The sequence below is a fragment of the Amblyomma americanum genome, chromosome 4 (assembly GCF_052857255.1).
Source record: "Amblyomma americanum isolate KBUSLIRL-KWMA chromosome 4, ASM5285725v1, whole genome shotgun sequence".
NCBI lineage: Eukaryota > Metazoa > Arthropoda > Arachnida > Ixodida > Ixodidae > Amblyomma > Amblyomma americanum.
This window is the reverse complement of record NC_135500.1, coordinates 169,137,768-169,154,343: the sequence shown is the minus strand read 5'-3', so window position 1 is coordinate 169,154,343 and position 16,576 is coordinate 169,137,768. Positions and strand designations below refer to the sequence as shown.

The following is a 16,576-nucleotide window of genomic DNA, read 5'->3' as shown; positions in this document are numbered from 1 at the left end:
TCAAAGAGTCATTTCTCAAGCACTTCACCCTGAATAAACCGAGCGCCATGCCAGGGGAAGCTTGGCCCCATTGTATCACCAGTGAGCACCCGGCGGCACAGCGGATCGAGCCCTGCACCTCCTGCATTCAAGGCGGATGCTGAAGCCACTAGGCCACGGCTGCGGTGCATTGTACGCTGAGCACAAGTGATCTGCCCTGGCTCGCAAGTGCGAGGAGGCCGAAGCAGAATCACCGCTAGCTGCATAATCGTGCCGTCGTCTAGGTAGGATCTCCTTTTAGTTTTATAGCGGTAGCACCCTTCTGCGCGTAAAAATCGTTGCATGCAAGCTTGCACTGATTTCCTGCGCTAGGAGTTGTAGGATAGCCATTCAATTTTTTGTACATTTCCCACGAAGATTTCATTATATTTTCTTACATCAAACAGCTCCCATGAGGAAACTGGGCCGTCATGTTCACTTTATTTTTGTCCCACGTACCCGTAACACAAGTCTAGATGCCATAGCGAATCAAGTGCTTATGAATTCTGGACAAAATGAAAACAGTATTAGGCATTGGAAATAGCCGAATTGAAGAGGAGCATTGCCAACGAAGTCCAAGCTAAGCATTCGCGTAATGTCTCGAGGACTATTGCAAGAATCGCTTAGCTGTACTCGCTATTGTTGACTGTTCTCGGCTTCAAGCCAAGTTCAAGTTTGAAATAATTGCTACTAGAGTCGGCATTAAGGTGAACGACAAAACCCTAGAGTTAAAAGACTCTGCTGGAAGCTTACCATTAGCAGTGGGGCTGCTGCAGCGAGAGCTGTTTCTCCTGAGGCAGATGTACACGGTGATGATGGCCACAACGACCAGAATCGCAGACACCGCCAACGGTGCGACGATTGCCACGTTCTTGTGCAGAGGAAGAGCTGCCTGGTCTTGAATCGCTGTAGGAATCAACGTGGCCACTGCGTAAACGATTGCCGGAATGCGGTTGCCCTTATGAAGTGCAGAAGGTCGAAACACCGAAAAATTCGCGATTAGCAGGCACATAACATCTTTTAGCAACAACCTTTTTTGGTCCGCGTTATTCCTTTATTTTGACATATAGATCTACTACCTGACCAGACGAGATTTCGTCATTCCTTATTTTAAGCGGGCATTCACAACTGTTTCACGGTTTGGCAATGTAGCCTTTAAAAATTTCAGGAAGGACAAAAGCTTGGACTTTTGAACAAATGTAAATTTACGGGCTCGATATATTGCGCAGAGATCAGGAATGACACACAAGTAGAGGTGTGCGGATATTCGATATTCCAGAACAGGGAGTAGAATATCTTCGTAACCGCTTCGCTGAATGAATGGAGATAAATATTGCGTACTTTCATTTGTGTGGGTACAACTCCGTAAGTTATATACCCGTCTTGCTGCTCCGCCTATAGTACTTAGCTGTTTCCCGCTATGAATCATTTTGCTTAGTAGAAAAAATATCTCAGTATCATTAGATTTGGTAATCTCACAATTTTATTACAGGTCGTTTCAAACTGCAGCTGCACTGCTCGCATCCAGTTCTGTTTTGAAATCTTATGATTCGCAATGCTACACTGAACCTGTTGGAGCTCGTAACAAAAAGTGGAAAGACAAGACACCACAACTTTTCAAAGAGTGCCGAAACAATTGATTCAGGCGTTTTTATACACAACTACAAGTCTCGCCTTCGCCGTAACAACTTAATGTGGTCATTACCAAATATAAATCTACAAAAAATTTGTTGTGTTATAGTATTCTTTATGAACCGTACTGCCAGAATGGAAGTCCATAAAGCTAGAGGTCGTAAAACAAGAGATAGATAGTCGAGTAATTATTATGGTATTAAGCAGGGTGTAATTCATTAGAAACAGCAATGAACACCAGTTATTCTAATATTTACGAAGCACCGCAAGTACCGAGGTTAAACACTGAAGAGCAGGACTGGTGTTTTTTTTCGTGAGCAAGACCTTGCACCATGTGTAGTTTTCCCAGTATATAGAGCTCGTAATAAACCGCACATCAACTAGCGCAGTATGAGCTTTATCTTTACCCTCTGTCAATCACTCAGCCAGAGGTTTAGACAGTGCAAAGCCATACTCCTGATTCGGTTACCTGCAGCCGAGAGAGCCGGCGTGGGGAATTCGAAGTCGGCCTGAGTGGCACCCGCTTCGCTGTGGGCTACCACCTGCACCTGGTACTGGCGACCGGGCACCAGGTCAGCTAGCACGTAATGCCGCCGGCGTGGACTCAGGGCATCGGCTAGTGGCAGCCAGGCCGGGTGGAACTTGAGACGGTACTGGACGGCGAAGCGCGTCACGGGGCAGCCGCCGGTAGACCACGCGCCCAGGTGCAGAGTGGCGCTCGTCGCGTTGGTCGTGATAAATTTGTCCAGCGGTGGTGAAATGGGTGCTGCGCCATTGAGGACATGTGCAGTGAAACGATATTTGCGCTGTAAAGTTGAACGTACCCTTTAGAATTCTTTACGAGAAGCAATGCCTAATATATTGCTCTCGCTTCTTACAAATTTTAAAGCGAATAACTTTCACTGACTACCATAGAATTTTTCTTTAGCTGACCGAATGTCGTCGTCAAGAGTCAATAGAGCACTGAGGAGAAAGTATTTTGACGGGGGCGAAGGTCAGAGCCGCAGAAACGAGCGAAGTCAGATATTTCTCGTCCGGTATGTTGAAATTGCAATGTTCGCGTCCGCAGCGATTCTATGACTCATCGAATCCAATGTGCAGCACTGGCAATGATCGCCTCGTAGGAGGAATATAGGTATAACGGTTCTGTTGATAGCCTGTCTAGTGAACGAAAAGTTCTTGAAAATGCCACCAAAGCGTGTCCTCATTCATGAGAAATGGAAGAACGCCAACACTACTCTTGCTGTTACGAGCGCGATATTTCAGATATCCTCGGACATTCACGGATAATTTCCCCGGATAAGAGAGCAGTTTGCTTAGGTAATCACCTTCGAAGTTTTCAGCATGAATTTTTTTCAGCTTGTGTACTGTGACTAAGTTATGAAAAGGTAACGGCGATGATATCTATAAAAAAAGAAAATCGCAAAGAAAACGTAACTGCAACATTGCACAAGGAAGAGCTTTCTCTCCATATCATAAAAAATGGGTAGAAAGCGGGAAGAGCGTGGCTGTTTTTGTTATCGGGTGACATGAAAAATGTCCATGCATGTTCACTTGAAAAATTCAAAGGCACGTCTAATTATCGTATATGCTACCAATGCTATAGCATTTGAGGCTGTTGATGCCTTTAGCGGAAGTGATGTCACTTCTGGTCTGATGGTATTAAAACCGGTCTGGCGACGCCTCTTTTCTTCAGCCAATAAGAATTATTCGATTTATTAATGGAGCGTTGCTTCCGAAAATGAGGATTATCCGGTCTGGTTATGTCAGTGCCCTCTAGTCAATGAAAGAATTTTATGGCAACAGACATGCATTTTTTCTCATAACGCCTTTGCTTCCCTTTTAGCGCTATCGCGTTACAAATGGTGGATTGTTACTGAGAGAAAAGCGTTGCTCACCAAAGCACTACCAATCCATTTAATTTTTGTTCTCTTTCATGGCATTAATTTTCCCGGCCTTACAACGAACTACCGAGGTTATCTTTTTAATAATAAGCCAACTTTTTGGCTTAGAATAGGCGCGCAGAACATCCTGTACCTTATCCTACTCCCAACGAGGAACTGATGAGAGTTTCGCACTTCCCGCCTGAAATTATCATTTCTTATTAGCCACTTAATTTCCCCAAAGAGTTCATTGCCAAATAAGAACGTCTGCACCTGAAAACAAGACCCAGAAGTATTGATGTTTTCGCACTAAGCAAAAGGAATAAAGGAAAGAAGAAATAAAATGTGATACTGAAACGAAGCCGTAGCTGAGAATCTGCGACTTTTATATAACTTAGAGAATGAAAGAAGGAATCGATCGAAAGGTCTTTCGTCACGCAATGCGGCGGCCGCGAGGTGCTTCAGCACAAGTTGTGCAGATAGGACCACCGGTGAACAATCGAATTCCAAATGAATATGCCGAGATGAGGCCGCATTAATGAAGACGCTTTTAATGCGTCTGGAAATGGTGCACCTAAATATGGTGCAATACAAATGTAACGCATCCCAGAAAGACAGCTCTTCATGGGGAAATATACGACATATGCCTGCTATGTACTGGAGTAACGGCGACAGATAAAATCGCTTAACGAAGCACATGACGCAAATTGCAGAATGAAAACAAACGCTGTGTCGCTGAAGAATCGCATGCATGTGACGATGATGGAGGCCAGAACTAGGAGGGAATATAGACACTTTTAGTGATGTGGTACGGAAGAAATAATCAAACGCGCAAATTGTAAGACCAGAATTAGACGAACTTGAAAAACGTGGAGAAAATGTGAGAACGCAAAAACATCTGAAAAAATAAATAAAAGCGAACCGTTAAGTAAGCCCATGATTACGATAAAGATCACTAAAAAGCTAAAAAATACACTAGATGGCGCTTGACGTGTGAACGTGGTTTGTATTTTTTGTCCTGTTTGATTGATATACGTTCTTTGGCATATCAACGCAGTATTTGAGGCATCGATGTGGGCGCTCAGCACCGCCACTGATGCGCCGGCATAGGTGGATACTGACTTGGTTGTCGCCGACATCCGTATAAAGGAAACAAAATGCTGACCAATCCACAAACGAAAACTACCTTTATGCGACAAGCACAGGGAAAAAAGAAAGATTTTCATACATTGTAGCAGGGCTCCATAAAAACACAGTATAGGAGAGCGGCAAGCCTGCAATCTATTGAAGAGGCGGCGCAGGTTATAAAATAAAGAGACCAGAAGTAACTGATAAAGAATTTTTTTTTTAGTGAGGGGGGGGGGGGAGAAGCAACAAAGAAGTTTATAAAGAGAGACGTTTGGCCGCACAAAATGGGGCACAATACGAAAGGAAACTGAACAAAAAGAACGTGGGCCTGTTAACAAGTTTCGCTTCAGTGCTGGGATTGCGCGCGAAAATTGGCTTATTTTCATTTCTACGAACCTGCGCCCTTAGTGCGTACAATGACCTCTTCTCCAGGCTCGCCCGTGCCCAGGCTGTTGGAGGCAGTCATGTAGAGGCGGTATGTTGTTCCACACTTGAGCCCGTCCAGCACGAAAGTCTGCTTAGTGGAATTCAGGGGCAGCTTCTTCCACTCGCCATGTTCCGTGCCATAGTGGAGCACGTACTCTGTCAGAAACACCGACAACACGCGTACGAGTGCCCAGGAATGGCCTCCGTTAGGATTAAAACCCAAAACACACACAAACACACATACAGGCACAAAAGGTGAAGCGATTTTCCCCAGTAATTCCAACAAAGAGCCAGCAACATAGAGCCCTCCATGGCAGTTTGAGCTACGTCCGCTGATTGGATGCACTCACGGCGCAGCGGTTCCTCTGGCGTAGTTTCCACGGCCGCAAGATTGGGAAAAGTGCACTACGAACAATGCGCTGTACTTGAAGAGTGCCAGTGAGATTGGGGCGAAAGATTGATGTCACCCTTCATTGTCTCAGTGTATCACGTCGTTCTTTAGATAGTTTAGGCTTCTGTGAGCCGCCTCGGAATTTGCGTTGTGAAATAACCACTCAGAAAGAAGAACGTTCTTTGTCTGCACTCTGCACGGTATCGTTTTTCGCGCAAAACTTGTGTTAGCGCTCAGTCTTCCTTGATTCATTTTACAGACCTTTCTTGTCATGAATTGGAAAAGAAAATGCCATGTAGATATTACAGTTCAGCTTTATATTATTGAGCTTGACATCATGCATTGGAAGTCTACCTTTCAGACTCGGAAGTTAGCAATTTACCTCTTCAACGTGGCACCATAGTTTCCTAGTATGGCATCGGTAAACAAAAATCGCGAGAACCTAAACCACAGAAACCCGCACTGCTTACGAAATTGTGTCTGAGGGTCGTATTTCACGGTGATTATTTGTTACTAGTTAATTTTTTTCGTTGTCCATATTTCGTCAAATCCAACCTTGAAAACCTGAATCGCCCGATGGCATTGCTTTGTTCTGTTTAGTGGTTATGTCACAGGATATTGCGCCGTGCGGAGCAGGTGCAAAAAGTCGCCTTTTAAAAATAATCATAGAAAACACAGCCTCTTACTCTTTGAATTAGATAGCTACCATAATAATCCATGAGAGCAGCTCTGGTGAGTTTGAATAACCGAAGTTTAGTTCTGCTCAGTGAGTACCCGGCTGATGTAGCAGCTGTCACTCATGCGACCGGAATGCGTTCAAAGCAGCGCGCGTGTGTTGTTGATGGGGAGGTTTGCGACCGCAATTTATCCGCCACATATTCGCCGGTTAAAGCTCATGTCTACTGCGGCGAGAACTTTTCAACAGCCTGATGAAAGGGTACAGGGCACACCACTGAGCGCACTGCCAACCATTTGAAATGACTACGGCCGAAACCGAATGAAGAAAGTCTTCAAAATGTTCGGAGCGTGGAGGCAGCCGGCAGGCACGCCAGTCGATAGCGGATGAACACGATGCTCAGAGGCGACAGGGCGAGCGCGCACTCGTGCCCTGGACAGGGACACGCGAATCCTGTTTGCACAGGGCGATGTTTGCGCAGCCAGCAGCCGAGTAGGGGAGAACTAGGCATGGCCCTGCCGGCTATCTCTGTTTGCTCGGCGCCACTCACTCGGCCGACCGAAACGGCGAAGGCGCCGTGCCGGCGCGGGACGGATCCGCTCTGCCCGCCTACATGCTGTGTGTGCGGTGACTAGGAGGTTGTCTGCGTCCAGATGGCGACGAATAACTCTCACCTGAGTGAGTTTTGTTTAATAGTCGTGCGAGCATTAAGAAATCCAACACACTGTTTGGCATACCCTATCTTGTAGATGAGAGGAAGGGTGTGTGTGTGGGGGGGGGGAGAGGGGGGGGGGAGGGTTGTGGTCACGAAAAGTTCGTCGCAAGAACTCAGTTTGAATAACAATATAGTCTTATTTTTAATTCAACCATATAGAGCAATAATCGCTGCGAAATCATATGACGTCCTTTACAAGTAGTAGAAAAAAATTAATAAAACTTGTCTATGAATAAACGGATTTCTAAAGCCACCATCAGGTCGAATGGGATAGACTGCTTCATGAGGACCATGTCTTAAAGGCATTAATTTGGTGCGGTAAACAGCGCGTTCGTAATATACTCCACATTACACTTATAACCTGAACTTAACACCAGGACGAAGAAAAGAAAAATAATAGGCAGCATTTGCTTTCAAAGGGCCCGTGATTGGGCTCAGTTAATTAAAATAAACAAGTTTAGGAAGTTCATCGAGCCGTTGAGATCATCTTTAAAAAATACTACACACTGCGCACGCTAAAATGTGTTAAAAATGAGAATCAAGGTCCTGTCGTGGGATTTTTCGAAAAACTAATTTCCTCGTCCACTTCGTTTGCACCCAAGGGTTCTCTGCGGTGACAAAGCCAACTTAATTTCCTTCTTACGTCGTTCTCATTCACGAGCGCTCATTACAGGTGATGTCTCGTTGTCTACGAGTTGATGTATTTCTTTTTCGTCGCGCCATCGATTCGGCAAAAAAAAATCAATTGCATTCTAGTTTCATCTTCTGTTTCATTCATATGTCTACGTAAAATGGATACTACATTGCTGGTCATTCATAATAAACATCGTTTCGTGTTCACATTTTGACTGAATTTATGGCGCATCCTTTATTTTTTATGCATACTTACTTCGTTGCTTATTTGCAACTCACCATATTGCATTTGCAATTCTCTAACGTGCGGATGAAGTCGGTGTTCTGGAGTTGCGGCAGATGATTTCGTGCTAACGTACGTTTGTAGAACGGAATAAAGAGACAATCAAGTAAATGATAACTGTAAAATATCTTAATTTTGTTTAGTAAATGCCTCTGCGTAACCAGGTAGTTATGCCTGATAACCTTTCACAGCACTTCAGGACATGCGATAAAGGAGGCTAAAAACATCGCCCGCTGTGCCTTGCGAAAGCCTGGCCGCAGGAAACGTACGAGAAGATTTATGCATGATTGAAACTAATTCTTGATACCTTGCACGTGAGAGCAGTCACGCGTTTGCGGATTTCTTGTTTCAAACGCAATAACTAACCATCATTCAGAATTGAATATTGACACAGTCTCGAGTATGAATTATTGGGCTCTCCAGTTATTCGCGCGACTAGAAAAGAATGCAAAGGAATAAAAGAAGAACTAAACCGGAGGTTATTTAGAGACAGAGAGGTGTATGAAAAGAACAAGGAGATAATAGAAAGAAAAATGTGAAGAAGAAAGGAGAGTAGAAGAAAAGCGAGAAAGACAAATGAAAACTTCGTTCTGGTTTAGTTTTGAAATATGGTTGAAAAACGAATTTTCAAAACAAAACATTTACTAGAAAAAGAAATAAAAGTAAAAAGAACGAAAGAACTGGCAACGAAAGAAATAATAAGAAAAAGAAAGGAAGACTCAGAGGGGGCCAGAAAGCCAGAAGCGACCAGCAGTAAAGCAATTAACGTTTTGTTTTGCCTCATAAAGACTGCGGAGAAGCACTCTTTACAAAACAACTTTGTGGTTTTCGATCTTCGTATCTGGCGTTTGTGTCCTTTACGTAACTGGACGAGTCTATCTGATAATCTCGCGCGCAATTTTACCTTTTTTGCGTTAAAGCGTAAAGGCTTCGTGTCGCGGAAAAGGCTGTGTCGGCGTTGCCGTCGGCGTGACGGAAATGTTAGGACTAGTCTATTACAAGAGGGTCTCATGGCTGGCGCCAGCCACATCAGCGGCGCTTCGGAAACCCCTTACCTTCGGGCCCTCGGCGGCAAGCGAGCCAGACACGCTACCGCTACGTCACGCAGACACGTTCGTACTGATTTCTTAAAGTGGGGCTTTACATATATGTCCCATGGTCCTTCACATAACGGTTGTGATTGTGAAGGAGGAAACATGTCCCGGCGTGGGGAAGATTAACCACTGTCGTGGAGCTCGAGTGTCCCCCATTTTTTTAAGCCGTCTACCAGAGAACAGGCGTACTGTTAATTCTGACCTTGAATAACTAATACATTTATCTGCAAGGGGCTCACTACTAAGAGGCTGAGTGAGTATGTGACCCTCAAGTTACAAATAGCTTCGTTGGAAAGATTGAGATGATTTGAGGGCTGTATTTCATTTAGTGCAGATTAAGGAAAAATGTATGTTAACAGAGAGACATCCCAGCTTTAGCTTCACAAAATAAATATAAAACGCATATTAGGTTGCCATTTTAAATGAATATTCATGCTTTCTAAAGTGATGCTTTCTAAAGGGAATAACTTTCTAAAGTGCAAGAAAATATTCAGCTTCAATTAAAAACTCTACTTATTTCATAGATGAATGCTATTTTTAAAGGAGAGTACGAAAATCTCGTCGCACGATGCCCGCAGATATTTTCGGATGGGAATTGTCTTTTTTGATATCAGAAATATACGAACCATTGCGTCACCCAGAAACCACACGAGGAAACCTCTAAGCCACGTCTTGTAAATTGAGGAAGCCCGAGAACAGCATTGTTTTTGTCGCAAAGAAATAAGCAATTGGGGCCATGTTGTATTATCCACGATGAATAAGTGGCCAAAATTTCCATTTTCGGCACTGTGAGCTGGTAAACTGGCGTTTCCTTTGTAGTTGCCCTTTGCATATACAATGCGGACCTTTAAGATAGCTCTCACATAAAGGTCACTTACCTGTAACTGAGGACTTGTCCTTCGGGTCCCTTTCCCACTGTACAGTGAGTGACGTTGTTGAGAGAGGGCTGGCCTTGATAGACGGAGATGTGGGAGGAGCTGAGAGGGAGAAAATGGACCGGACAGAAAAGTAGTCACCTCGCCGTGATATGTGGATTGCATTCCTTGGAGGCGTGTGCACTACCTAGTCTAAAATGGCGAAACTGGTTGCCGTTTGTGCTCCGTACATTGTTTGCACATACATGAAACGAGCGGCGCTAATCTTACGATCAGCGTTCATTATCACTTTTTTCTCTACTGCTTGGTTTTCTCAGTTTTACTTAGGACCAGTGTCGGGTTATTAAATATACTTGGCTTAAACCACTGGTGTGGATATTTGAGTGGTGCACTATTTTTATTTTTTTGGGTAATATTTTTCATGTTCAAAACCGCTATGGCAATGACAAATTGTTTAATGATTTCGTGGCACGGCTCATCATTATCTTTTGGTTTTTTTCCCATTGCTTTCAATCTGCTACCTTCTAGTAATAGCCACAGCCAAAGACAGCCCTCTCTCGGAAGATTTTATGACGCGCTGTAGCTTTTCTTTTACTTTTCCTGCCATTCGGAGGCGTCATGTGCCGTCCATCTTGCATGAAGCCAAAAGAAATAACCGTCCTGAAACGTAGCTGAGCGAAAAATCCAAGGAAAACAAAACAAACGGCAGAGCAAAGTACGAGAAAGCAGCCACAAGAGCCGGACAACATAAAGAGAACACTGCGGTAACTCTGTGGGACAAAAAACGTTGGATGAAGGGAGCACCATGGATTCCGGAAATGGCTCACGTAGAACTTGCAAGACTTTCGCGTGACACTCTGGTTTTGGTTTTTTTTCTTCTCTGTGTTTTGTTCAGTACCGACGTCAATGCTATTGTTCACGACTGAGGAACTCAGTTCTTCCTGCCTGGTATAGCCGTTATTTCGTCGCTATGCGGAGGTAATTTCTAATAATGCACGAAGACAGCCAACCCAGCTACAGATGTCGCCTTTTTTTACGGCTGTTCTGTTCATACAAGAGGAAGGACTTCCACTAGCTGTGACAACTTGATGCAGCCTCCTTTAATACTGCCACAAGCCCCATGTCGTCTATTCGCTGTCGCCACAACCGTCAAATCCATTTGGTTTCTTTCAGTGCGGTGAGCTTTTGCTACCTCGGAATGTTTATTTTTAGGGCTCTTTTTGCCCTTCTTTCATAATAGATGCCATATTTTAGTGACATGCAAAAACCTAATTTAAATAAAGGTCCCGCCGTTAATGTACTGATTTGTTCTTTTCATGTTGTCTGGCACCATGGTGATGCTTGCTTAGTTGATTCAAATTTTTCTCAACAATTTTACCTTTTTTGTTAATTTTAACAGATCATAAAGATTGGATGGTTTGTCTACTGTTGCGAAATATGCTACGGGTATTAAAAAAAACGCATATGGTATACATTACACTTGTAGGGACACCGGACAGGCTACACTTTTTATCCGAGATTCTTATGTGGTAAGCCAACAGCATGAAGGTGACATCTTTCTGTTCAACTTCTCCAGCTACAGAGGAACCCGCATTATTTGCACCCGGCTTGAGCGGCGACTGGTAGTTTACGATACGATTAATTAGCAAGGGCCTCAAGAAAGCATCATAAAGTTAACGCAACGCATATTTTCTACGTTTCACAACTCGGAGCACGATAATGATTCGGAAATTTTATAGACTGTGTTTGTCTACGACCTCCAAACCCTTGGATTTCTCAACATTATCTTGCGACCTAAAAGCAGCAATTGAAGACTTATCAGTCTATTATATTTCTTTACTCGGCCTTACGTTGCACTCTATTAGTTAAATAATGTCTGTCAATTCAATAAAGGGTGCCGGCACACACAAATGAGGAGAGGAGGGTGAAAACAACAATCGAGACTCGTGACAGGTTTATTTGAGAAAGAAAAAACGTTTTATACTCTAGAAAATACCATATCTACGACCATCCCTACGACCATTGCATTTTCGAGGGTATAAATCAGGTTTTTTCTGTACAATAAATCAGTCACGAGTTTGCGCTTGTTGCACTTACCTTTTTGTCGTTGTTTTTGTGTGTGCAGTATCCTTTGTTTAAATGTCTGACCAACACGCTCAACAAAGCTCTCTCTTGAAAAAGTGTCTACTATTCCATATAATCAACATGCACAGACCGCAAAGACGCATTTCTCACAGCTTTGGGCAGATAAATTTGTATTGAACAACTTGAAACACATCGTATATGTAACAGGCTTGCAGCTGTGTCTTCGATGATTTCGACCGGAGAGTTAAACCTACACTGCATTTAAGGCACATGAAAAGTATTAGCTAAGTTTATCATAATCTGCAGTCCTACATTTCATGAAACTCATCGTCACTGCAAAATAGAAGCCATAGATTGTGCAACTATGTCAATATTGCGCACTATATCGTATGGTACAAATATTAGCAGCGTGATAACGTTTAGCAGAAGTGGTGCTGACACATCCTTACTTCAGGAATACGATTAAAGTCTAAGAAAAATGCTGCTTTAAGAAAGGCAGTACACAGAGAGGCAATGCTTTATAAATATCGTAAAATGATGAGGGGATATCAAGCGCCGCATATATTTATTGAAAAACTTGTGGTGTTTGAAAGTTCAAAACAAAACTAGAACTCATAGAAGCGCTAAGAAATGGTGCTAATGTTTGCAGATATATGACAAATCACTTATTATATTTTGTATTTTTGTTTTGTTTTCTTAAAGATTTTGTGTCAGCGATTTTCATAAGGCTAATTTCCAGCTCTTGTACTCTTTTTTCATCCAATTTGTATTGTTGAGAGCTCAATATCTGTACGCACTGTTCAAAAAAACAAGGGCGCGGACGAAGCGTGGATGGCATTTTGGACACAGCGCGTTTGCCGAGTGCTCTATGAAACCTCCGCCCAGTGCTTGCTACGTTTTCTGGTGCAGGGGCGGAGAAGGAATCGAGTTCCTGCGCACTCCTACGAAGGCGGCTGTCAAACAGCAATAATTTTACCCCGGTTCCCCACAGTGCGAGCTAATGCCTATAAGGTCAGGCGCCTGAGTTGAGACCCTTGTCGTCGACGACCATAGCTGTGGCGAACACGAACTGTTCAGGTGCGGCACCTAGTCCTAGTGGAGGGAGCTCACCCGCTCAGTTCATTGTACACCAGTCGCTAAAGCCACCGTCGTTCAATGGAGGCCTCTTCGAGGGCGCTCGACTAGTTGCGATGGCTTTACACCGAATTTACAGTTGCAAATATACAACAGATTGGATGAAGAGCAGAATGTGTACTTCGCTCTTGAAGAAACTGTGTGAACGTGGTTAGAGAACTACGAAACTGCGCTACGTCGACCGAATTGAACGAGTGGAGACTGCGCTGCTCTCTAGAAATCAGCGAGATAACGAAAGCGTCACGACGCACTGTGAAGACACGTCTTGTCTTTTAATGCAGGTCAGTGCGAACATTCACGAGGACAAAAAAGTGGGCCACCTCATACGCGCCGTCAAGCAAGAACTACGTGCGGGGCTCATTCTATATCCTTCTCATAATTATACCCAAAACCAACTGGCCCAGCTCTCTACGCTTAGACCAAGAAGCCATGCTTTGGGTATAAGTATATCTAATACTCGAACAGCAGTACGCCTACCTGTCTCCAGTGTGGTGGCAATAACCTCATCCGAGGCTGGTCCTGTGCCCGCGGCGTTGTAAGCTTGCACCACGATGCCGTACTTGGTGAGGCGACGGAGGTTGGTCAGATACGTTGTCTCCAGGGCATCTTCGTCCTTCTGCTCTTCTTCCGGTCCTTCGGCCTGCTCTTCTTTGTTGCGGCCGTCAGACAGAGAAGAGGCTGCACTTCGACGGGCCTCGACCTGCTTGAACTGAAAGCTATCGTCCGTGTGGGCGACGCGGTAGCCGATGCGGTAACCGAGAATGGTTCCGTGCTGCTGCTCCTTGTTGGGCGCCTGCGAGTCAATGGCAGAGATAAAGGTGGAGACAGGAGCGGATAGGTTAGTTTGGGTGTTGTGAAAGCTTTGTGAAACTAGGTATCAGGTTTGTAGTCCGTGTCATTAGGTTACTAGAGGAACAACATTTTAAAGAAACAAACCCCTGTACTTAACAGAAAAAAAAAATATTAGATGGCTCTTCCTCCACGTGCTTGGAAGGGCAAAAACGTGTTTATTTTTACCTTTTGCATAGTTAGCCGAAGGGAAGCTGAGCAATGCAGCTTTTCCAGAGCGCTACGTTAGAGGGGCATGAGGCTATAATGTCCCAGTGGCACCCCTCTTTCTGCAGTATGGTCTGAAGAGCGCAGCATATGTCACAACAAATGGGTTCTTCGCCTCTCTTTACACACTTTTAGAATCTTTATTTTATGTCTTGCTGAAATAAGGGTGGTGTAAATATTGCAGTGGGTATTTCACGCGTAAATTATCGCATGTCAGTCTTAAAGGAAACTTTTTGATGAGGTTCACTTATCATGACCCTGGGCCAAAAAAGAATGTCGCTTCGGGAGCGCTACGGCTCGCTTGATCACCGTAAGGCAACCAGCAGGCGTATCCGGTTTTCTGTCGTGTTGTGAGGCGTTTTTAGTGATTTGGCAGAGATATTAAGCAAGGTACCCTCGTGCCTGTTGAGTCCGTTGAGTGTTGTCTAGATGATGAGTGACTCGAGGTTTTGGTGGGCTGATACATTGTTTTCTTGTGAGAACCACTTTTATTTTAAACAATCCTCTTCAGAAAGCTGGATATATTAAGAATTTCGGTTGGGATACTTTTTTGTTAGTATGCTAGGCGCGTGCTTTTGTCTACGTAACCTCGACAGTTTTACAGGTGTGTCGTGTGCAATGACACCTAGGGTGGTCACCTGCGAAAAGAGGCTGACCGCTGACAGCCCGTACACTCGGGGACAGATTCCTGTGGCTATGAAGAGAAAGCTACGAGCCCGAGATCCCGGCTTCCATAAGCGCGCTGTTCGCACGCATTCACGAGGCAAAAACAAAGGTGTGTGAGCTGCCATTGCGGGCTCGCACCTTCCACTACAACCACCACCTAAAGAAGCCTCACAGTGTCTTGTTTTTTCATGATAGCTTTATCGCCATCTGTCAGGGGACTTGTCTGCGATGATTTTGGCGCAGTGCAAAAGCTAATCTTCTTGACTGCTTTGCTTACAAACCACTTAGGAATGACTTATGTACAGGGTGAGGTGACTGATAAGAAATAAACAGGAGAACAATAAATGAAAATATTCTGCTGCCAGCTACGTCGTTGTAAACAACGAATCATTGCATTCAGTATCAACTCCCCCATCACGACATTTGTGGCTGACACATCGGAAACACAAGGTCTGGCCCATCTCGCGTTCTCTACGGCGGTAACCCTGCGGAAGGGGACATCAAAAACACGGGAAATTGTCACAAGTGAAGTGAAGTGTAATAAATTTTACGTACCGAAAAAACGATTTCAGAAAGTTAGTGTTCTAGGTAGGCCCATTCTTAGAAACATTCAAGGGGACCGCCTACTGAAAGATACCATAGTTTTACCAAATCACAAAAAATACCTTTCCTTCATGGAGTTCAAGAGAGGTGTAATCATTTAAGTCGCCATTACACGCTTGTTCGAGCTTTAAAACGTTGCATAGGTAACTATTAAACTGCAACGAAGTGCTCTCTCATAGTAGGGCTCACCTTCCAAGAAACTTTCAGTGATTGAGAACCAGTTGTATGGACGGTCAAAGATGACGGCGCACCAGTAGGAGCTGCGAGCATAATAAATATGCAGAGGGGAAAGAAAAGCAGCTTTCATAGCAGCAAACGTTCGAAGCAATCTTTGCTCAGAGCTAGATAACATTGAAACCTGATTAATGCAAAAGTAAGGATTGAATTTGCATTTAGGGTCATAAGCACGCTTCTTTATAAATACAGAAGTTTAGATTCAGGGGGAGTTTTTAATGCAAGAAAAAATCTCGCATTTTTCATGCGCTAAGAAATCAGCCCAAGTTATGCCCATATTGGGCGCCCGCATTGACAAGCCTATGTACAAACTTATAAACGTTATGACACTATCCATGCTCAAAATAAATAATGGCAGGGAAAGGCATACAATCCGCCACCAGTGCTAGCTTCAGGAGTCGCTGATGAGAGCGTCAACAACAAAATGCACCACTGAGCATATTTACGCTTTTTATTATAATCTGCGATGGAGCAATTGATTTTCGATCATTTGCTGCAAATCAGCACTCACCTTCCTCCTGAGTTGCGACCAACGTCTCGTTGCTGGGCGTACCTGGTCCGAGCACATTCTCGGCCACAATACGAAGCGCGTACTTGGTCACCGGCTGAAGACCGCGAACGGTGGCCTGTGTGTCGGAGCCGGGAACGACTAGCTGGGACACGGGACCACTCCACGACTCTTGTGGGAAAAAATAGAAGAGTGGGGTAGGACGTTATATTGTACTGCCCAGATGAAGAGGACTGCACACAACTCTTGGAATCAGTAGTTAATGATCTGACGTTCAAAGGGAAATAGCTTCGTCTTTTTGTGAGAGCAATCCCTCCTAGCGAATTTGCTACACAAGTCTTCACAAGACTGCCTGCCTGTCGTCCACTGTGAACAAAGACATGAAGATTTCAACCTGCCTTCTTGTATAGACTGATACTCTTCAACAGCAGTTAGTTTCCAAAAAAAAAAAGTGTGGGAGACATTACGCGTTTTGAACGCGATTGTATTAAAGTGTGAAGACCGCTCGGCATGCTTCTCCTCCTCCGTCATTGCTC

General features: G+C 44.2%; 1 protein-coding gene across 1 annotated transcript in view; it reads right to left on the bottom strand.

The window, feature by feature from the left end:
• LOC144128643 (cell adhesion molecule Dscam1-like) overlaps positions 1 to 16,576 on the bottom strand; it is a 160,387-nt gene that overhangs the window by 6,352 nt on the left and 137,459 nt on the right. Inside the window, exons 16-22 of the mRNA XM_077662192.1 lie at positions 16,044 to 16,211; positions 15,488 to 15,558; positions 13,451 to 13,766; positions 9,758 to 9,856; positions 5,058 to 5,243; positions 2,120 to 2,416; positions 772 to 945 (exon numbers count right to left, since the gene is read on the bottom strand). Coding sequence (XP_077518318.1) covers positions 772 to 945; positions 2,120 to 2,416; positions 5,058 to 5,243; positions 9,758 to 9,856; positions 13,451 to 13,766; positions 15,488 to 15,558; positions 16,044 to 16,211 — 1,311 coding nt within the window. The remainder of the gene's footprint in view (positions 1 to 771; positions 946 to 2,119; positions 2,417 to 5,057; positions 5,244 to 9,757; positions 9,857 to 13,450; positions 13,767 to 15,487; positions 15,559 to 16,043; positions 16,212 to 16,576) is intronic.